Source organism: Denticeps clupeoides, chromosome 5 (assembly GCF_900700375.1).
Source record: "Denticeps clupeoides chromosome 5, fDenClu1.1, whole genome shotgun sequence".
NCBI classification, from domain to species: domain Eukaryota; kingdom Metazoa; phylum Chordata; class Actinopteri; order Clupeiformes; family Denticipitidae; genus Denticeps; species Denticeps clupeoides.
Window position 1 is genome coordinate 25,972,711 of NC_041711.1, and position 23,163 is coordinate 25,995,873.

At 40.5% G+C, this 23,163-nt stretch overlaps 3 protein-coding genes across 5 annotated transcripts in view; 1 reads left to right on the forward strand and 2 right to left on the reverse strand.

Annotated features, from left to right (window-relative positions):
- Positions 1–2,362, forward strand: part of bcam (basal cell adhesion molecule (Lutheran blood group)) — a 31,471-nt gene extending 29,109 nt beyond the window's left edge. For both annotated transcript variants that reach the window (XM_028981614.1, XM_028981615.1), the window contains one exon: positions 188–2,362. In XM_028981614.1, the coding sequence (XP_028837447.1) occupies positions 188–190 (3 nt within the window). In that variant the 3' untranslated portion in view covers positions 191–2,362. The remainder of the gene's footprint in view (positions 1–187) is intronic.
- Positions 2,363–11,139: 8,777 nt separating this feature from the next.
- Positions 11,140–12,638, reverse strand: apoc2 (apolipoprotein C-II). Of its 2 annotated transcripts, none has more exons than XM_028981634.1 (4): positions 12,511–12,638; positions 11,974–12,036; positions 11,693–11,858; positions 11,140–11,485 (listed from the first exon to the last, which is right to left on the reverse strand). In XM_028981634.1, exons 2-4 carry the CDS (start codon positions 12,020–12,022, stop codon positions 11,398–11,400), a joined length of 303 nt encoding a protein of 100 aa, XP_028837467.1. In that variant the 5' UTR covers positions 12,023–12,036; positions 12,511–12,638; the 3' UTR covers positions 11,140–11,397. The 2 variants fall into 2 exon arrangements, with proteins under 2 accessions (XP_028837467.1, XP_028837468.1); XM_028981635.1 differs by having other exon boundaries at positions 12,515–12,615.
- A 7,583-nt stretch (positions 12,639–20,221) lies between these two features.
- On the reverse strand, positions 20,222–21,172 carry apoc1 (apolipoprotein C-I). The gene is made up of 4 exons (XM_028981636.1): positions 21,077–21,172; positions 20,798–20,860; positions 20,574–20,715; positions 20,222–20,490 (listed from the first exon to the last, which is right to left on the reverse strand). The coding sequence occupies exons 2-4, from the start codon at positions 20,850–20,852 to the stop codon at positions 20,424–20,426; spliced, it is 264 nt and encodes an 87-aa protein (XP_028837469.1). The 5' UTR covers positions 20,853–20,860; positions 21,077–21,172; the 3' UTR covers positions 20,222–20,423.
- Positions 21,173–23,163: the final 1,991 nt, after the last annotated feature.

A 23,163-nucleotide genomic window follows, 5' to 3' on the forward strand; every position in this document is an offset into this window, starting at 1 on the left:
GTAAGGATTGGTGGGTTTTGTGGGTTAATCTGAGGGATTTGGGGATTGTATCAGAAAATCTGGTATTATAGACCTTGAGTATAACATTTATCCATCAAAACAAGAATAAGCTCATAGGAAATAATAATTGGATATTTTATACACTTTACCTGGCAATAATCAACAAATCCTGGTTTTCAACTTGCAGTGATTAGAAGAAAAGAAGAAGTTCAAGTGTAAAGAAGACTGTGGACTTTTCAGAAAGAGAAAGACAAATCTACAATTTTGGGGGAAATTATGAATTGTAACACTGTTTAGGCTGTGCTGGGGGCTTCACTTTGCCACTGTTTTTTCCCTGAGCCTCAGTATATTTCTTGACATATCAAATGATAAGAGAGGATTTCCCACCAGATTCGAGGATAGAGAAAAGAATTGTACAAGGTGATTGACAGTGGCAAAATGTTTTATCTATCCTAAATTAGAAACCCAAGCGTGTCACTTAGCCACTGTCATATTAAAATGAATAAGGCCGTCCCATATTGCACATTGTGTGTCCAACTGTGTGCAAAACTGTATATTCCTATTCTGCATCCTTCCGAGTGTGCACTTATTCTATTCACTGGCATCCTACACTGGGCAGGGTGAGTCCCCGGGTGTTTCCCTATTCTTTCTTATGTAACAAGTTTATGACTGATTGTAAATTTTAAAAATGGGCACGTCCACCCAAAGGTAAATCCTGGTAATCCAGAGATTATGTATGAATGTAGTTCATGACCAAATTTGGATATTGTGAGAAATTAGTTTTTGGAATATGAGACCTGGAAAGCTAGTCTCGGATCTAAGTGCTTAGGCCTACTGCTTAGGTGGATCTTCTACATGTAGGCAGATTGGGGTCTGCATGTATCTCGGTGGGAGTGCAGACTGAGTTTACCCTTCATTTACTCACTTTTTCTTCTCTGCTCATTCACGAACACATGAGAAGAGTACTTCAGGACCTCCCACTTTTTTAACAACCTAACTCAATTTGTCTGCAAAAACATTTAATTATCTTCATAATAATCACAAGTGTAAATGCCGTGTGACAAAGTTCCCAAAATGAATAGCATAATTCACTATTGCTTGGAGCACTGCTGAACTCTGCAGGCTGTACATGTAGTTAGGGCAACTGTTTAGACAAACTTTTTTCTGACATTTAAACCTTTATTTTTTAAAGGTTTTTTTCTCAGTTTATTTTTATTTCTAAACCAAAAAGGTAAAAAATAGTGAAATTAGGTTATATGTTATGTGTCAGGTTTCCATGTTTTATGTAAGGCTCTGTCTAGAGTTCAGAGGCATGCAGCTGGCTGTTCCTGTGGTGAACGTCCATGAGTGTACACCAGGTCTATCACAGAAGCACATTTCATCCCTACAGCCAGCTGCACCACTCCTCTTCATCATATGGGTATAAAGAGCACACAGCATGCTGGAACAGACAAGCCTGTCACATGCACTGGCTAACTGCAATCTGATGAAGCGTTTTTTTTATGTTTGGAAACACAGTTTTTTTTAGATTTATATTCTTTTGTTGTTCACCATTTTTTATGTGTGTTAGTGAAGACATTGTGTTTTTTATGTTTCTGTCGACCCAATTCTTCTACATCAAGCACCCCAGAGTTGGTTTTGGTAGCACTGCCCTCTACCTTCTCAGACACTGGATGATTTGCATTTGTTATACAATGAATGATTTTTCTAATTAAAAAAATGTTGTATACTCTTTTGATTTTAATATAGCCATAAAGTAATGACTGTTATGATGCATGTGATGGGATGCAACCATGACCATACACTGAATGCTCTGTTTTAAAGGTTATTAAATATTGTGCTATAATATTTTTTCCACATTTATATTTTAATTTGGTGAAAAACCTTTTGTCTGGACTACTGAATTGCAGTTATTATTTTCTTCTGCTTTTCTACAGGTTTTTAGGAAGAAGGAGTGATATTTTTTAATTAGATGGCTGTTTTAAAATATGTGAGTGTATTTTTCTCTCTTGGTATATTGTATATTTTGTGGTATGCAGTTGTGTAGTTTGGTGTTGACATTTTTTGAACCCTTGTAGAATTTTTACTGAGAAAAGAAATCAATACCCATGTCTTATTTTGTCTGGTGATGTTCTGTCATCTTTTGCTGCGTCCTGCGTCCCACAATATGTGCCAAAATGATTTAAACCGTAGTTTAAACCCTGCAATGTGATTGGCTTCACTGGCCTGTGACAGCATTCCACCTTGTTTATGTTATCAATCATAAAGCAAAATATAATATTATATACAGTTGCCATTCCATTTTGCATCCGTAACTGTTATTAAATTCATACATGTATTTCATTATATCATTCTACACTCATGACTCTGATCCATAATTTTCTCAGCAGTTCATCTACAGCTGACGTATTATCACATATCATCTAATACATCAAATATACATATATGCTGTGGTCTGTCAGTGATGAAGCCATAGCACAAAATGCAGAGAGAATTTAATTCAAAGGTAATAAAAGCTAAAATAGTTCACAAAGTGAAGCTTTGAAACATTTGGATCATTATTCATTTGAGGTGTTGGATTCACAGTTGACACTGGTTTCAGTAAATGTCGTACAGTAATATAGGGATCTCCCAGAGCTGTTAATCTTTACATCTGAAGTTACAGATGCTGAGTCAAGATCTGCTGTTGTATGCTGCCTGGCTGTAATAGTTGGGGTCACCTCTAATGTGATGGCAGCCTTCCTTCTACCTCCCTCCTGCCAAACAGCCATTAAGATATTAAAATCCTGCATCTCTGCAACCTGAATGGAGGCAATGATTTGTGCTCTGAGAGAAGCCTGGGAGGGGGCAGGGTTGAGAAGAGGCTGATAAATACCCTCGAGTATGGTGGAATAAAGGAGAGGCTGGATGAAGAGAGCCAAGGTGAAAATGGAAGGAAATGGCTTCAGGGTGAGTGGCATGTAATGGTGAAGGCGAAGCCCCAGAGAATCCACGTCTCAGAACCGACCACTGCCTTTACTAATTCACCTCAGAAAACATCACAGGAACACTGACACCATGACCAGGAGTGTTTGCATATGATCTATTGTCCCATAGCCTTAGCCCAAGACAATCTCCAGTGGAAAACAATTCCTGTGATGTGCTGAATCACTGTCCCCAATCCTGTGGGAGGACACTGGGGAATTGAAAACAGGCTGGGAAAATGAGATATACAAAGCATACAGAGGAAGAAAGGAGAGTGGAAAGTAAAAATTAAATGTGTGATGAGTCTCAGAATGAAAAGGGACATGATATAAGAAGTGATTTATAAGAATGGAGGACGGAGCGTCATGGTGATAGGGCTCTGTTACAGCGCTGGCAACATGACAGAGATGGAGGACCCATACGAGCGACTTCACAAGACAGGGTTTACTGACGTGGCACAAGGACAATACACACCAATGTAGACAGGGACATACATTCAATTATCAGGAAGCAACAAAGCAAAAACGAGGTCCAGATACAGCAGTTGAACACACTTAAGAAATCAAAGGCAGACATACACACAGTACAAAACTCTGGTCTGGAATACGGGACCAGAGCACCTCCCAAGTCCTGACAGCCTCATACACAATAATCAAGTGAAATTCAGAAAATGACTTTGTTTTTAGAACGGAAACATTGAGTAAGCAGTAAATCAGACTTAGTTAATGGGATAAAGGTGGCCAATCAGATTCCTAATTAGACTTGATTGATTGTTTTCACTATGTCATTCATTAGGAAAAGTGACCGTCCATCTTGTGTTGCCCCCTCTTTTTGCATCTTCTCTGACTCTGTGATTGTACCCTCACAGCGAAATTCTGTGTTTAGTGCTATGAGGTCCTTTGCAAAAATAACATGATTCGGGAACATATTTGTGTGTGTTCCATTGAACCATTACAATTATTATTCATAGTATATAATAATTTTGCTAAAAGCACAGCAGAGGTCTGTCTGGTAGGTCTGGTGAAGGCTTAAATGAAATCAATGAAGCGGTGAGGACCGTTGCCCCCGTAAAACACACACACACACACACACACACACACACACACACCAGTAATCAAATGAATTCTTCTCTCTTTTACTCCCAAAACATCTGGTGCCAAAATTCCTGCATGTAAGTATGCAAATAAACTCCTTCATTTAGCAGTTCCATATAAAAAGAATTTATTTTGTTTTTTATTAATCTACACTGTGGTACTGCAAACCAAACTGATGAAGGGCACTTTTGTTTATTATAGTTTTTTGTCTGTGTGTGCGTGTGTGTGTGCGCGAGTGTAATTTCAGTAAATTATATTTGTACAGCCAGCTTTAGTCTTCATCTCTAGTCAGGATATTTACAGGCAGTACAAACTCATACCGAGGAGTTGGCCGAGCCAAACCTTCACCCAAACATCATACCAGTACTGACCATGGAGATGAGTGACATGGGATCAGATCTTTGTGCAGCCTCTCACTCCCTTTCTCTTGCACATTCTCTCTCTTTTTGTTTATCACTGATGTCATGTGACCCTTGCTGAGGATTTGCTGTCTGATTTAGCCTGTGATGGACGTGTGTGGGGACAAATCCTCCTGGAGAACACCACAGTGTCTGGGTGATTCCACACTGAGGTTAACACCACACTGAGCAATCGCCTATGGTCCAGCACCAGAGAAGGTGGGCATGAAGACAGCTGTGCCGCTCTGTGTGCCACCTCTGTTCCCGCCGACGTCTGTTGGCACTGGAACTGAGCAGCTGGCTTCATGGCTCCCTTGCTGATAGAGACGCTGAGGGAGGAAATAAACTGCTTCACTTTTGCCACATTAACATTTGCATCCATGGCAGAAGCAATTCACATGGCATCTGTTCCCCTGGTGCCCTCATTACCAACACTCACAGTGGAAAGACGCACTGATCCAAAATACGCTGCGCACTCACACACTTCCACATTCGTTTATGCCTTAAGCACACTCGAGTAAGCACTTCCTAACAGTCTCCTGCTTCTCTGGTTCTCAAAAGGTTTAATTCTCTCCAACACTTCATCAGAGGTTGAACCTCTGTTATCTTTCACTGCTCCACAACCAAACCACATTTGGCTGAAGGGGAAGCATTCATCACTCATGTGCTGATTCAGGATTAGTGTGCACTGCATTACAACAGGTTTACTCAGACGTTAGAAACATACACACACACACACACACACACACACACTGCTGGTGATGGAAGCAAACTTACACTTTATTGCGTTTTCCCCACTTATCAACTCTTGATTTCTTTGAAGAAGGTTACCTGGCAGGTAGTCTGCCCACCTTTGAAAAATCACATTTTCTGATAAACTCCATAGTGTGTTTGTGTGTATTTAGTTTGCCGTATCAAATGTAAATAACAGCGGTGTGTGTGTAGTTAATACTGGAATTGTGTGAATGATGGCGGTTTGTACGTTTCTGCACGTTTAACTCTCCGGAGGCCCTGGCAGTACCTGTCTCTGCTCTCTATCTGCTGCCTAATGCGCTCTGATAGTCTGCAGGATCAGGAATCTGCTGCCCACACGGCCTTGTGGTCCACTCCCAGGCCGGGAGAGCCGCAGGTGTGTTTGGCTTCTCGTGAACGCTTCTTATTCCATCTCTGATGCCAAATCAGTAATCAGGACCTAAATGTGACCCGTGGGAGCTCTCCTCCCCCCACAAGCTGCAAAATCTCCCATCAGAGATAAGCAGCATCACACCACTGTAACAAGTGAAGGAAAAATGTTGAGACCAAATACATCTCACATGGGGTAAGATATGGGTAGAACAAGAGATACTGGCTCCTGATTTGTGTCACAGGTCATGACTAGATAAAACAATCATAAATATTCACATTTACTCAACTATGTCAAAATATTTGCTCCATATCTTTAAAATGTATGAAAATGGCAGCCAAACCAAAAAAAATAGCAAAAAAATACACACACACACACAGAGATACAAGTAAAATTGACAATTTATCATCTTTGTTTGGGAAATAATAAGAAACAGCAGCAATATTTTTGAATGGCAATATTTCCTTATATTGAACATACAGTATATGTTCAATATTATATAAGGTGTCAATGGAAGGAAAACCAGTGAGCTGACTGAAGAACACCCTGATGGTCCCTGCAGGGGGTTCCCCCTGACAACTTCTCATCCTTTTTCCTCATTTTACATTTACAGCATTTATCAGACGCCCTTATCCAGAGCGACTTACAATCAGTAGTTACAGGGACAGTCCCCCACTGGAGCAACTTAAGGTTAAGTCCCTTGCTCAGGGACACAATGGTAGTAGGTGGGATTTGAACCCGGGCCTTCTGGTTCACAAGTGAGTGTGTTACCCACTAGGCTACTACCACTTCACAGTGACCTGTAAGAACCTGCTGTGATCACTGGACATACAAAACCGAATGTAGCCATCAATGTATTCTGAAGAGAAGTTACTTAAGTTTTTTAAAACATCCCAGTTTATCTGCTGATATCAAACATGACGGCCTTGCCGACATGAGGCTACTACATAATTCAGCACACACACAAACGGGAATCAGAGGAAGTTAGTTGGTCTGACATGTTTCTGGTAATCAGCTCTGCAAATCTCCCCATCACTGGCGACGAGTGAGCAACACACGATGGGGTTTAGGGTGGGGGGGGGTTCCCGGTATGTTTGTTTTAAAGCTCTCTCTTCCTTCCTCACAGCATTTCTTCATAAACAGGCAGGTAGGTGGATAGTACAGGATGTGTCTCAGCATGTCAGACAGCCTGTCACTTACATTCATTCGTCACCTCATCTGCAGACTTATCCAAGCCTGCAGACACATATTTACAACTTCTGGTTTGTGTCAGCAGTAGCCTAGTCTTACCAGGGGCTAGTGTTGTGCAAAGCAGATTTAAGCTCTTTTTTTATTTAACCTTAGCATTCTACGCATGGCACACGTTTCAGTTGGCAGCAATGGTAGAGAGTGTAATTTGGGGTGTCTTTCCCTGCTGAGATGATTGCGGTGATGGGCTGCAGGCTCTGTGGTTCCCTGCCTGTGCAGGAGCTTGACTGTTGAATGCCCTCTGCAAGTCTGTGCAGAAATTCTCCTTGGAATATTCTGCATTACTTTGCAAATTATGTTGGCAATTCAGGTAGGAAAATACAATCTGTGCATATAAATGAGAATTAACTTGAATGAATAGAATTCACCAATATATCGATCCAGGTCATATTCACACACATGTGCCAAATAAATTATGATGTGTGTTAACCTTTGACACCTATTCAGTTATGATCTTGAGCATTAGCTGTTTAGATGGTACATGTTGCGAGTCGTTCAATTATTTATTAGCAAACTCGTGTGTGGGCTCTGATAAATACTCTTGTGAGGATCAAAAACAGAACACCCACTCAGGTCCTCCATTAGCCCACCGCGATTAAACGCCTTTGGTGGGAAACATTAGACCACTGTTACCGGCACTAAGAGGCATTCGGTACAACAACAGGGACGCTGGGGGAAAAGAGAAAGGAGGAGGAGAAGGGAGTGATGGAGGCAAACGAAAAGAGGAACGTCTGAAAGTGGCTGACGAATAAACAAATGGATAAATAAAAGCATGGTACATTGATCCGGTGAGAAAGTGTCAGTCATTTTGTTCAATTTGTATCTGTCATGCTGTAGCAAGTAATCGTCACAAAAATAGAAGATTATTCTGGATTTAATGCACCTCATCAGAGGCTGGGTGACTAACGGATTAATGAAGTCAAATGATGAAGAAAGGGGCAGGTTTGCTGCAGCATAGTCTGCTTTCTGTTACTGAATGTGTGTATGAACCCTGCAGCCCTCTACTGCACCTGCCTTATGTCCTGTTGCTGGCCAAATCCAGTCACTCCAGCATGTGATTGAAATACATCTATCATGAAAATAGATGAATGAGATAATTAAATCAGATCCAGGGTTCAGAGACCATACGCAGTTTATACAGCGAGTCTCTGGGGGAGCAACATGTGTGACTGTGAATGCACAGTATAAAGATACCGTTGCAGTATTAGTGTGTGTCAGTGAGTGTGTGTGTGTGCGTTGAATGGGGAACTTGGGTAGACATGTCTGCTTTTAGTCCCAGAGTATGTCAGTGTGCCGCTGTGTAGCTGTGGCTCACCTAGGCTTCATTCGTCATTCCTCTCTCTCTCCCTGACGCCCTCCGTCTCTCTGCCGGTGAGATGTCAGTCGAGAATCTAGAGAATGTACGTCTCTGACGAGGGATGGAAAAGAATGGATGGGACAGGGTGCAGAAACAGTGATGGAGTGAGCAAAAATGAAGAGAAACACACACTTCTGAATACTGAACAGGATTCTGCCAAGCATTGGTATTAACTGGAAGTAGAAAGTTGTTTCACTATACACACACACACACACACACATATGCATAATGGTAACTGTCTTCAAAAAGTAAATCTGCCTTTAATAAATAAAGACTATAATGTAGCAAAGGATGTGTGGGTTTGGTGAACTGGAGGCATTGAACTGGTCCATGTGGACTGGTGCCTTTTCCTGCCATGCACCTGATGCCTACTGGGATGGGCTCCAGGTTTACAGCAACCTAGTATGGCTGAAAACCCAGCATTATAAATACATTTATAAATAACTAAAACATTTACCCTGAAGTTTGTCCTCCCTCACGGCTCTGTAGATATCCTTAAGATAACATTAAATGAAGACAGCAATACATTATCCAGGGTTCATGACCTAAAGAAAATGGGAGGGAAGGAATATGCGGGTGAGACACTGACAGAGACAGCATTACCAGCGTGTGCCAAGAGCCAAGCCTTGTGTGTAAGTGTGAGCATGTGGTTGTCCGTTTGCAAAGAGGAAGCTTGACAGTGGGAGCGTTGTCTCTTCTGAGACGTGTGACATCAAAATATTCAAAATGTTCCAGACTCCGCATATTACGTGAAAATTTTAATGAACACCACTGTGCAGTCTTTGAGTTGATACGGCCTTGGTTTGTTTTTTTGGGGTTTTGCTTTTTCTATTTTTCTGTGTTCTGCTCTGCAGATTCAAAAGACCATTTAGAGTCTTTCCAGGAATAAAATAGTAACCCTCAATCATCAGGATCCCCTTCAAAGATTGGCACATCAATGTAGATTTCCAGCAGCACCTAGTGGACACCACTTAGAATTGCAGCAAAAAATAGAAAAAAAAATCACAGATCCTGAACTGCTTGCTAAAATTTTAACTGAATAATGCAAGGAGAACCTTTTACTCATCATGAGACACCGTTCAAGTAATTTTCTAAAATGTCCTTACAGTTAGCATTTACAGTTATCACAAGTGACATTAAACAAGAAAAACTGTTCAAGTAAGTTTCATTTTCATTTCAACTACATGTGAAAGTGAAGTAATTGTCACATGTGATACACAGCAGCACAGCACACGGTGCACACAGTGAAATTTGTCCTCTGCATTTATCCCATCACCCTGAGTGAGCAGTGGGCAGCCATGACAGGCGCCCAGGGAGCAGTGTGTGGGGACGGTGCTTTGCTCAGTGGCACTTCAGTGGGATCAGGATTCGAACTGCCAACCTCCTGACGGGGCCGCTACCTTAACCGCTAGGCCACCACTGCCCCATACATACAGGTTAGACAGTACAAAGTGAAAAGAAAAAATGTTTCACCAGGTGTTATAACCAATATAAAATGTAAACAAAGTTAAGGACTGACATAAAGGGAACGTGTGTGACAGAGACAAACCAGGCTACATAAAGTGCAAACATGGGACACCGGCAGTGGAAGAGTAACATTTAAGGCAAACAAAACATGCAGAAAACAAAAAAGACAGACAGCGCTAAACCAGTGAAATTAGTGTAAAGTAAATACGCAAGTTAAAAATGCAAATACTGCTGTGCAAAATGGAACAGTGCAATAATGGGTGGTAGTAGCCTATGAACCAGAAGTCCCAGGTTCAAATCACACTTACTACCATTGTGTCCCTTAGCAAGACACTTAACCCAAAGTTGCTCCAAGGGGGGGACTGTCCCTGTAACTACTGATTGTAAGTCACTCTGGATAAGGGCGCCTGATAAATGCTGTAAATGTAAATGCAATAATAGCTAACATATTCTAAACAGTTTTCCGGAGGGTAAAGAGCACATGTGAAGGATATGTATGGGAGTTTCAAACCTCAATAAACCCGTTCTTGCATAGCTGCTTCAAATCGAAAGTTTGTGTTGTGAAAGGCAAGAGACAACTGTGCTGTTAAGCGTAATTTCAGTCCCACACAATCGTTTTAGTGCACCTCAGAAAATAATTGTGATTCTCAAAGAATCATAATTATTGTCAACATTAAGGAGGATTTAATTAGTTTAAATCAGCCTTAAAGTAGAGGGAGTCTGAGGGGTACAAGTACCACAGCTTGAGAACCGAGGTCTTAGCAATACTGCTTCTGCCTAAAACTGTGCTTGTTGCTGCTTATCTCTCCAATTCACTTACATTTGCATTTTACAGCATTTATCAGACGCCCTTACCCAGAGCGACTTACAATCAGTAGTTACAGGGACAGTCCTCCTGGAGCAACTTAGGGTTAAGTGTTTTGCTCAGGGACACAATGGTAGTATGTGGGATTTAAACCTGGGACTTTTGGTTCATAGGCGAGTGTGTTACCCACTAGGCTACTACCACCGTTCTCAACAATAAATCCTGATCGCCATACCAACCAGTGTTCAAAATGATGCTCTGAGCAGACAAACCAAGAGGCTTAAAACTCGATTTCACATATTAGGGATATAATAGTCAAATGTATGACATTTTACTGAAATGTGGTACAGTGCTGCCAAAACTCCAAGGTATTCCATTTCCCGTGAGTCCTTTTTTTTTTGTTTTGCTATTCTGAGTTTTGATGACATCTTGTGGAAACTTTGATTATTACTCATGTTTCATTTAGTTTGTACCAACACTGTTGATGTAAATATGCATCATCATAACCAGCAATTAGTTGTTAAAGCAACATTGATTTTACCAACAGCAATAAACCAGCAAACATCAAATAAAGTTTATATTTTGTGTGAATGAGTCATATACATTCTGAAAAAAAAAGTTTTTAATTAATTAAATTCTTCGTATTTGTTTTGGTTTAGTATGCAAAGTAAGTGGAGAAAAACAATGATTCAGGAAATTTATTTGTAACACTCACAATAGCAGTGAATAGCAGTAAAACGGCAGGAATATAAAATGTAAAGTACATAATTATTATGTATATATCTATGAATCTATTTTGGACATTGCTGGTTGGCCCTGCCCTTTAGATGTAAACAGAATGTCAGATATCCTTTTTATTGTAATTGTGTTTGTAATTCATGTTAACAGACAGAACGCAGTGCATAAGGGCAAGACCTCTACAAGTGTTTGTTTCGTTTTTTTTATTCTGGATTCACGATGTGGTAAATCTGATCCTGCAGAATGCCTGCATAGGTGGTAACAGCCGCTGTGGTCTCATCATACAGGTTTCTAAAGAGAGAAAAAAACAGAAAGAAATCCATAAAATAGTGAAGGTGTGCTTCCCTGTGCCCTATTTTGGCCACTTGGACTTCTGCACTTCCCATAGACATGTATTTGAAAGTTGTTTAATGCAGTTAGAACTTATTCTAAATGCTCTCAGTATGTGACATTAGGCCACAATGTATTGATTTGATTTTGGTGCAAGCTCAGACCTACCTGGCTTTTTCATTGAGCTTCAGGTCCTTCACGGTCTGAATGTAGCCTGAGGCTGAGTTCACTGTACTGTCATAGTAGGATTTGAGTGAGTCCCACAACTGGCCCACCATGCCATATGGTTCTTCGTCTTCTGCCTGGCTTAGAGTAAAACTCTCCACTGCAAGGGCTAGCAAGATTAATGAGTGGGTAAGCATGTCTAATCTGGTTTCTGAGTGTTCAGAAAACTCTTACTCTATGGAAAATGTACAATGTAAATGTAGTTGGCATTTCTATATACACACCAATGGAGAAGAGGCCAATCAGGATGGCAGCAACCAACAGCTTTTTCATTGTGACAGTATGTACTGTTAGACAACAGACAATACATGAGAAATAGAAACATGAGGGAAACAACAATAGCAATAATATTCAACGAGCAAAATGAAGCAGCAACATTGAAGCACACTGTAATGTTATGAAATTTCATAATGACTGAAATCTTTCAAAATCATGAAATTCACATTAATCATACTGGTCTGAATGTAGGAACAGAAGGTGTTAAATACTCCTACAAGTACACTGCCCAACATCTCCTCGTTTCTCGCAAGGCATTTTCACACTTACTGTTAGACATTATTAAATTAGGAACACTTTTTTTTGGCTGTCGTACTCTAGTAACAAGTGAATTTTCACAGTAAAAACGAGAAAAGACTGCCTCTATTCTTCATCTGACTGTTGCTTTTGGATTTTGTTTCTGCTATGAATGAACAGACCAGATATTCCAGGGTGCATCTGTATCATTCTAACTAACAAGAGTAGAAAAAAGTTTGCATACTCACTCACTCTCTCTCTCAGGGGCTCTGTCAGGCCTTGCACCCGGGAAAGACAAGAGGCATATATACGTATCTATTCAAGCCCAAATGTGTTGACCTGTCAGATCCAATGCCAAAGTGCAGTCTACACTGATAAACACTGCTCTGAGGTGTGGTTGTGGGGGTGGGAGCTAGTATCGGCACTTGAGGCCATGGAATGCCTTGTTTAATTTAAAGTAAAGTGTCAAAATGCAATTGTTTCAAATGATACAATTGTGGGGGTTGTTACTGGGTGTTTTTTATCTTCTTCAGGGGATGTCTATACAGATGAGGGCTGTCTTTTATGGGTGCCTTTACACTTCTTAATGTGATTTAAATGCATCAGAGTTGTAGTCTTGGTAGTCCTGATAGTAGAATTGTGTTATTTGAATGTATTTTCTTGTGATCATTTCATTCTGCCCACAAATCGAAGAATACCCATGCTGGCCCAGTCCAGTCCACAGATGAACAAACTCTTGCGTAAGGTGAAATGACACGTTTTTCTAGAACAGTCCTAAGTCTATTTTCTGACAGACACGTACCTCATTTACAAGCAGATATGACTGACACATGTGTTAATACACATGATTTTCTGTCCAGAAAATGTATACATTACAGAAAATTCTGAATCTTTTTCTTTCTCAGACATGGGCAGCCTTTGTTCTTTTTGGCTCTTAGCGATGTGTTGATCACATATTCAGCCTTTTTTGTGACCTCAATTGAGCAATCAAAAGAACAAAGATCAAAGGTCAACTGGTGTCCTGTTTATGCGACTTCACTGATTTAATCAACTCCATCCCCCAGAATGGTCGTGTCCAATCTCCCGGGATTCTTGGCCCTAGAAACGGTCCCAGCAGGACCCTCGCCACGATAATAACAGCTGTGTAATCAAGCCGATGCCGACAAGTCACAAGATGCCACGAAGCGCACAATGTATGTATGTCTGTGTGTGGACTCGAATTTAGACTCATTACCATTAGCAAAATCCATTTGAAAAAAGGGGATTTATTTTGAAATCAAAAAAGCTTAATAGGTTAAGATTAGAATTAGGTCTAGGAATGGATGTAGGTATGTACTGAGAGACAAAAGAAAAGAGAGACAATGACCTTTTTCAGACAACAGAATCAAAACAATAAGAAAACCTCAAACACCCACACACTATACACACAGCTGTCAGGTGTGCCGAACATGATCCTTGTTTGACCTGCACTCTGTGCCAGTCCTCTTTTCTGCTCAAGTTAATCCAGAGGAATCTGGATTGTTGCCACTTGGTCTAATGATTCTAATTTTATTTATGATCCAGGCATTGAACTCCTAACCTGCCCTACTCTGTGAGTTAAATGGTGTGTGTGTGTGTGTGTGTGTGTGTGTGTGTGTGTGTGTGTGTGTTATGCAATCAGACAAAGTGTGACACTGATTTCCAGAACATTTCCAACTTTCACCTAGCAAAAAACCATCGCAAACGCCAAGATACCTGACCTGGACCTTATTGTCTTACTGTGTGCTGTTATAAGCAAGCAAGACAATTCATGAATTTGCATTACAGCCAATTCTTTTACTCAAATCAAACACATGCAAACTTTAAATGATGTCTTTTTATTTACTTCACAGTAGAGTATCAAATCCAACAGTTATATACATGCACACAATATTGTAACATTGCCTTCTCCACAATGGCTTTGCTGCAACTCACTTGTTGCAGTTAGGCCACTGTTAGCTTTTGCAATTACCATTTTTGAATTATTGCTTAGATTTGCATCCAAAGTACAAGCTATTGATCATACATGGTGCATTGCACTTTATGGTGAGTTGCTGGTGTGTTTCTTACACCACTCTTCGTGAGGTTTAATAAAGTGGGCATACAGGCTTTTCCTAAACTAGGGCTGGTAGGGTGGTAAAGAGAACTTCAGCTCTAGTTGTCAGCAGGCATCACTGTGTCCAGGATGGGCTTGATCTGATTGATGGCCTTGTCCAGGGGCTCACCAATGTGAGGTCTGAGGTACTGACCATACAGCCCGAGGCCGGCCAGGCGAGCCTTCTCCATTAACGGGGCAAACTCATTAGACAGTCCACTGTTTAAACCCAAAAGCACAGGGTTAGAATGTGCACACAGCTGCAGCAAATATCACCAACAATATGTGTGAAATATGTTATAGAGTGCATGAGTGAGCTTGATAATTCTGAATGAATGTTTAGTTTTAAGCAAATAACCAATAGACTGGCACAGTATGTCAGAAAAGGACTCACTTGGCAATCTTATAAATAGACATCACTTTAGGGTTGCCGCCCAGTTCCTCAATGTAGCCCTTAGCCACAGCGACTGTAGGTGAGCCCTGTGCCAGGGGGGCAATCACCTCATGAGCCCTGTTAAAGGTATTCACAATCCTCTGGATAAACGTCTTCTTCAGCGCTTCATACTTATCCACCAGCTCTGGATCGGCCTCAGGGATTTGACTAAAGCACATGGACACTGGAGCAGAGAACAGGAGAAGTGTTGAAGAGAGGAATGAATATTAAGAGAAAGATGGTCCATACTTAATGGAGGGCTACACATTTAATGCATTGACTATACCATGTGTTTTACCATATGATAATCCACTAGATATTTCATAAAGTCAAGGTAGCGTGGAAAAGGAGTGAAATGAAAATAAATATGGGAAAACAATGGCTAATTTGCAGTTGTCCACACCACCCTGCTACAGCATTTTTACAGCACTGCAGAGCGCAGTGCATAGATAATTTCTTACCTTGGAGTGCCAGAATAAGGGCTACTGCCAGTTTTCCAGACATGTCTGAAAGCAAAGAGCAAAATTAAACAAACCTGGTGAAAAAATGCTACTGCATCAAAAAGTCACAAACTGAGCAAATTTACAAATTAGACTTATATATTCTCCTTATATAATAACATTTAAAAAATGGAATGAACCCTCACAGAGTGCAAACGAAAGTCGAAAAGTAGTTTTACCTGATTTTCTTTGACTGAGCAACTCCAGAAGTGAGCAGTAAGTCTTTGGGTGCAGCGATCAGACTGACATCTCCAACACAAGCTGGGGCCTTAGTTATACTCTCAGCTCTCACCCCCATATCGCACCGTTCATTTGTCCAAACCAACGTCATCTGAGGACTTCACACTCTCAGCACACACACACACACACACACACACACAGTGTATCTCTCTCTCCTTCCATTCCCCCCCAACCCTTGACACACACTGTGTCTGCACACACACAGGCAGGCAGCATATGACCCTGCATTTCCTATGGGACAAACATCCTCAGTGTACCCACACAAAGTCCACTGCACCCACGAGGTGAACAAATAAAAGTTGCACAAACACACAAAACTTATAAATGCATATGTCTGTGTGTCGATAAATGTGACCTTAACGCATGCTTTTAGTGCAGAAAGACTGCTTGCTTTGTCAGCACTGACCTGATACAATGTATGTTAAGACAATATGCATGCTCTATGTCAATAGGTTATTTGAACCATTCATGCTTTCCTGGCCGCAGCCTGAATGAACCAATGCAACATTGGTCTTCACATCTGAATTCTTTTTCAATGCAATGCAATGCAAGCCCAAAAGAAATTTTGGAGGATTGTGAAATAGGATTTTCTCCAAGAAGGGATATCTGTCCACAGACCTTGCACAAACCTCAAGACACACGTCGCAAGGAAGTGACAAGAACTGTACCCAGATCAGGTTCTGAATTCACCCATTGAACTTTGCTAGACACGTGTTCATGAGCCTCCTTTAAGAATAACAAGACTGTTCAAATAGGAGAGACCAGGAACACAATGGTCACCAGAAATTAAACTGATGCCTGTCTGAGGTCCAGGTAATCTTAAACCTGAAAGGTAGCCTGTCTGACAATAGTGGAACACTGGAGCATAATGGATTAATTGGGCAAAAACACAATGGTTATTAAAGGTTATTCAAATATAACATACTCAGTATTGTGGACCATGTATATGAAGGGAACTGCAGAACGACATGAATTAACTATATGAGGCTATTGATATTTGTGATGCTGCAGATTGGATAATTATTGAAAAATCTCAAGAAACAAATGTTTTCAATCCGGTCAAGATTGCAATTGTAAATGTGTCCCTAATCGGTGCACAAATGGTTTATGGAAATTTTCTAATCATAGGTCAAAAGTTTCTTCATTTAGACAGACCCAGTGAACTTTTCCCTCTGTGGCACTACGTGTCTAATCAGTGAACTATGGACCCCGTCGCTGATCTTTATTTGTCTAATCGTTTTTCTCTCCTTTTTTGCCATTTTGCATTTTTAAGCATGCATATGGCAACTCACAAGAACAGCTAATAGGTCCCCTTTTAGTTAGTTACATTATTTATTATGCTCATGTATTGATTGTGTGGATGCATGTTAAGCCGTTCAGTCCAATGAGAATGATTTAAACAATAATACACATAAGGGAGTGCTCTGCCAGGCGACATTATTAATTTCACAGAGCCTTGTCAGAACAGAAACCTTTTAACAATAATGGTTTACATGGGGCAGTGGTGGCCTGGTGTCTAATGAAGCAAACCCGTTACCAAAGGTTTGTAGGTTCAGATCCCAAATAGTCAAGGTGCAACTGAGGTCCCCTTGAGCAAGGTACCACCCCCACATGGTAGTAGCCTAGTGGGCAACACACTCACCTATGAACCAGAAGACCCTGGTTCAAATCCCAATTACTACCATGGTGTCCCTGAGCAAGACACTTAACTCCAGGGGAATAAGTTTTACTTGGTGAACTGTAACTTCTGATGGTACATCGCTCTGGATCAGAGGGTTTGATAAATGCTGTAAATGTAAATACATACTTCTCCCTGGCCCCCTTTTATGGATGACTACTGCAATACTTGAATATTGAATACATATATGGAGTAAATCTTCTGCTTTTGTGTCTTAAATTTAAAGCAGTAATGATTTAAGAAGAACCCCTGCTGCACGTCTGTGTTGGACACATTGCATAGGGTACTGTCACGTTGGCTGGACATGGTTAGGAAGGAGGACGCATACACACACCTCATGAGACAGGGGATTTCATAAACGAAGCACAGGGTGAACAGCACCAACAATGACCCAACGAACACAACCAGGGCAGCTTTATACAGGCATACACAGGTAAAAACAATCAGGTATCAGGACGAACACGAAACTCCGGTCCGAACCCTGGATCAAGAGTTTCCCCTTCCGGTCCAGATCCTGACAGCTATAAATGCTTATTTATAGCAATGCATTTTTTAAAAATTAATATTACAGATTTGTTTACATTTACATTTACATTTACATTTACATTTAAGGCATTTGTCAGATGCCCTTATCCAGAGCGACTTACAACGTGCTTCCATGTAACAATCACCAGGACTCCCAACTATGAATACAATATTTTAATTCCCTGTTGAAGTTTCTATACATAAGTAAGACAGTAAGAAGGTTACAAGTTAATTAAATATTATCTAAAGAGGAAGGTCTTAAGCTGCCGTTTGAAAATACTCAGTGACTGAGCTGTTCTGACCTCGAGGGGAAGTTCATTCCACCACCGAAGGGCCAAGACAGAGAAGAGTCTAGATGAATGTTTTCCTTTGACCTTCAGAGATGGAGGGACCAGGCGAGCAGTACTGGAGGCTCGGAGTATACGAGGTGCAGTGCGAGGTGTAATAAGGGCTGTGAGGTAGGATGGTGCTACTCCATGTCTGGCTTTGTAGGCCAGCATCAGTATTTTGAATCTGATGCGTGCAGCTACTGGTAGCCAGTGGAGGGAACGTAGCAGAGGGGTGATGTGGGAGATCTTGGGAAGGTTGAAGATCAGTCGTGCTGCTGCATTTTGTTTTTCTTTTGTTTTTGTTTTTAATTTGTTTTTCTTATAACAATAGTATTTTCTCCTTCAAGTGGATATTAGTATTAGGGCAACAGTTCAGCAGTGATGAAAGTGATGGAAAGCTCAGAATCTGGGTGAACATGAACTACAGTCTGAAACTCTACACAAATGAATGTAAACAAAATGTAAGTAATAAGGAGGTCAGGCAATGCACCAGATGGTAGTCGGAGAGTGAAATTGCTCAGTGTTTGGGTTTAAGTTCCAGCTCTGCGTACAAAACCAAAAAAGTATCAAATGATATGAATAGGATTGAGATGTTTTCTTGTAGGAATATTTTATTACATATTACATGCACATCTTACACTACAATCATTATTCTTCTCAGCATATCCCACAAACCATTAGAGCCGCTATACAGGACTGTACTTATACACTCTCTGCTTGAAGCCCTCCCACAAAGAAGTGCGGTTAAATGTGGGCCAGGTCATGTAGGGTTCAACTCTGGTTTTGATGTGGTCATCATAGTACATCTCAGCAAAGTCCTTTACCACCTCCCCAACACTTTTTGCCTTGTCCACTACTGCCCTGTAAGAAAACACACAAATAGACAGAAATGTTCCTTTAGTCCATTACATTGTCTCCAAAAGGAGTTAAGTCATGTAGTTTATCAGGCAAAAATAATCCATGTTGTTATACCGGTATGTGGCTCTTGCTCGCTGCAGTATGTTCATGTCCGACTCATCTGTTGGAGCAGCTGCTGTCTGAGCTACTGAAGTATCCATGTAGACTATGAGCAAATAAAAGGGTTTTAAATAACTTGGTTAAGCAACATACTTTCACATGCATAGAAGTTAACATTTTATTTCCATATCTCTTCCAAAATATTGCAAACAGATTGCATATGGCATACATATATTGCATCTATGGCATGTCATTCTATTTAAATCATAAAATGCCTTTTGAAACAGCTTTCCTTACCTTGCATCACCAAGAAAATGCTGATCAATATCAGCTTCCCTGACATGTTTTTTCTTTTTTTTAATTTTGAGGAAATTTAAATGCTCTTCCGTCTGCAGGAGCAAGTTTCTGTTCTTTTGTAAGTTTTGAAAGGACTCTCAAATCCTGTCTCTCTGTCCCTCTTTCGAGATATCCTTTGTGTTTGTGAGGAGACAGAAGGACTGATTTGATTGGTTTCTGTTCAGAATAACAGGATTGTGAAATGAGTGGAGGTAAGGGAGCATATTTGTAAAGGCAGGTTGCCCCTTTAGTGTTGCTTTATCATGAGAGCATGTGAATTCTTAAAAGGATTAGTAAAAAAAAGTTCTAATATAATATAATAGGATATTCATCTGATGACTGGCGATTATTTAATATATATATGTATATATATATATATATACACACACACACACACTTAACATTTGATGTTGCCCATCTTTCTACTCAATGCAGAATTTCAAATCTATATTTCTATCTGATAATTATTTCGACATTCACTTTAGAACATTTGCACTGAAGTTATGATTAAAGCATCTCTCCTGATCTCTGTGTTTCATCAGTCATTATCTCTCATGTGTTACTGAGCTCTGAACTGGTAGTCTGTTTACATTTATGGTCAGATAAGAGAAAATTCAATACAGGTAAAATATTCCTGGAACAGGGTGTCAATGCCTTGTACTGGCCAACATTTATTTGATTTGAGATTGAAACTGAACCCACATGAACAAATAAATGAATATGAAATCCTCGATGTACTCTACTCTGATTTCTGGCTGCAGTTTAATGCTAAAGATTGGTATTCAGTTCTAACAAAATGCTCAGATGTTTCTCTTGCATTTTAGTGTCTCATACATACACACACTTCATTTCATTATTCAAAATTTTATTTATTGAACACTTTCTTTTTTAAAAATGCATACATTGTTGCTATACCTGAAAATGGCAAGTGGCTACACAGAACAGTGGAATGGCAAGTTGATGTCTGTTCAGTTTGGTAGAAACATTCCAGTGAGGAAGCATGTTTGGTTGCAATAGTGAGTATGTAAAGGTTAAAGGGTGATTCTCCAATTACTGCTGGCTGAAAGTTTCATCGACCTTCTTCTTCATCTTATCAAACTGCTCTGTGAACCAGTTCCTACAAACATGAAGAAATCATCAGTCACTGCTGCAGAGTATGAAGACGTTGTCACTTTAAGAAATAGTACCAAGACGTGTTACCTTGTCTTGACTGCGAAGTCGCTGGAGTGAATTTGCTCGATGGCTGTCTTGGCCTTCCCTGTCAGGTCATCTGTCATGGTTTTCATGCTGTTCTGAAAGTCCTGAAAGCGCTCCTCCAACGTGGGCTCAGCGTTCTGGGCCTCTGTTCAAAAATGCATATTTTGTATTGACCGACCAGTCGATCAATCAATCAATCAATCAGTCAACCTGTGTCGGGAAATTACCTGAGTGTGCAGCCAGGACAAGCACCAGCACGGCAATCGCAATGGGCAGTTTCATTTTCAACACTGTGAAAAAAATACATGCATTTCATATTTGACCTGCATCCTGCTTGCGGCCTGATCTGTTTTAGATCGCGACATTACTGGTCGCGACACATAGATGTCGCCGTCACACCTCTTCTCCGCGCTGACTTTATTTTTGATTTTTAATTTTTTCTTTTTCCAAATCAGCTAAACCAGGACAGTCGGTTTCTGGCTCTTTACTCCCGCCGCGTCCCTTACCTGCTGCAGCCTTCCCGGAGAGGACGTGGGGATGGAGGGCGCGTCTCGCCGTTATATATCCCCGTCCGGGCGGTGACGTGGCCCGTCGGAGGAGTTTCGATGCGTGCGATGTAAGCCGTTTTTTCCACCGAGGGTTCGACAGTTTAAGGTTCGGTTTGTTGGAAAAGCAATTTCACATTTGAAGATGCAATATTCCTCTTTTGTTTCCGATGAACATATTTACTCTGAACCCTAAAACGGGTCAATGTCGGGAAATATATATATATAAAATATATATATATATATATATATATATATATAAATATTGTCCCAATGTCATCTGGTTAAGAACTGGGCATTAATTCCAAACTGGAAATATGTGAATCTTGCAGTGTGTGACCGAACTCTTAAAAGTCATGCTTCCCTGGAATAAGCATCCTTTAATTTAGTGTTTAATAATTGCTTGATCTGGAGCATATCCCAGGTCGTTGGGCTCAGGGTTTTGTTCCTCAGATTTCCAGGGGACTGAAATATTAATATGTTTTAGTGCTGAATGAGTACCTCCACATTGTCCTCTTGTCCTCTCACATTAAAATCAGTTGAGACAAAAAAAAATTGAATTGTTTTAGACACATGGAACCTCTTTCAACATTAGATGCACAATAAAATTGATTGAAACACTTCTGAAACGTTGATATTTTACAGGCTAATTTGACACTGTTGCTTCATTAATAATTTGCATTTGCAATATACTGGCAATAATATTTTACAAAAAAGTGAATTAGAATGAGAATTATATGACTGTTTTCACATGTGAGTAGCCTTAGTTGTAAAGTTGGTTCCAAATTTGGGGTCAACTTTATACTTTGAACCATTTGCAAAGTGGCAGAAACATTTCAGGGGTGAAGTGTAATGAGGCATCTGAGCTCATCGATAGCAGAGGGCATTTCCACTTACAAAGATGAGATTGCCTTTCAGCATTTCAGCATTCAGTTTTTTTTTTTTTTGCTCCATGCATTGACCCAGTATTTGCACTGCTTCTGGGAACAGAGAACTCATCTCTTTGTGATCCCACTCACCCTGGTCACCACTTTTTTCTGTCAATTCTAAACTGGGATAAAGCTACCAGCTCCTCAGGTCCAAAACTACTTGTCAGCCAAACAGTTCCATAACAAATGTTTCAGAATCGCTCTGCGTCATCAGACATGCCTGCAGCAAGCCCTCGTGCAAAGGAGATGGGCATGCACGACATGCTGAAATCGTCTCTTTATGTCTTTGTTGAATTCTGTGTTGTAGAACTATTGTCCTTTGGGCTGACAACTTTGGGTGAAATGCACGAAAGCGTCCAAGTCAACTTGCAAAGATGCTTCTCACTCCAGATGCTTGTCACCACATCATCACAAATCACAAATCTGATTTTGTTCATTTTCCCGACGTAAGACCCATGGACACACTCTTTTCGTGTTGATGTTGGCTAACCGATAAAACAGACAATAAATATGTTCAATAAATAATCAACTCCTATGAAATTACAAAATTAACTGTCATTTCTGTCCAAGCCCCAGCAGATGATGATTAAGGTTATTTTAAGTAGGTTATATTCCGGTGAACTTTGGTATCGGAGGTGCTATCACGGTGGCTGTGCTCGAACTGTCTTGTCTTGTCTACTGGCAGAATTCATTATCGTAGCAACTGATAGCCATATCCTGGGTTCTTCTGTCTTCACAGAGCAGCCAGGTCAGACATCACTTTAGATTTCTAGTACTTAGCAAAGGATAGTGACCTTTTGCAAACGACTGTCAGAGAGAGTAAATTACATGGTGCAAAAACAGGCCTGTACTCAGTGTTTACTTTGTTTTCATGGACCTTCAAAACTGAAACCTGCTCAGACAAGTTGCTATGGAGGCAGAATTAGTCTGCTCTAGTGCCTGTGTCTCCTTTTTTCATTCTGTAACAAAAGTAGCTGAAACTCCTTTTACAAAGTATGAAAACTGCAAATCTGAAATGTGCAACAAGTGATGCATAAAAGTGATTAAAAAAATCAGTGAAGTCAGCAGTCAAGTGATTAAGCACCACTTTAGCCAAGTCCAGACCACCTTCCTCTTTTT

Coding starts and splice junctions, on each gene's coding strand:
- apoc2 (XM_028981634.1), bottom strand. CDS start 12,022: ATGAAAAAGCTGTTGGTTGCTGCCATCCTGATTGGCCTCTTCTCCATT. Junction 11,859..11,973: donor GATTGGCCTCTTCTCCATTG/GTGTGTATATAG, acceptor TAATCTTGCTAG/CCCTTGCAGTGGAGAGTTTT. Junction 11,486..11,692: donor AAGCTCAATGAAAAAGCCAG/GTAGGTCTGAGC, acceptor TTCTCTCTTTAG/AAACCTGTATGATGAGACCA.
- apoc1 (XM_028981636.1), bottom strand. CDS start 20,852: ATGAAACTGCCCATTGCGATTGCCGTGCTGGTGCTTGTCCTGGCTGCA. Junction 20,716..20,797: donor TGTCCTGGCTGCACACTCAG/GTAATTTCCCGA, acceptor ATTTTTGAACAG/AGGCCCAGAACGCTGAGCCC. Junction 20,491..20,573: donor GACTTCGCAGTCAAGACAAG/GTAACACGTCTT, acceptor TCATGTTTGTAG/GAACTGGTTCACAGAGCAGT.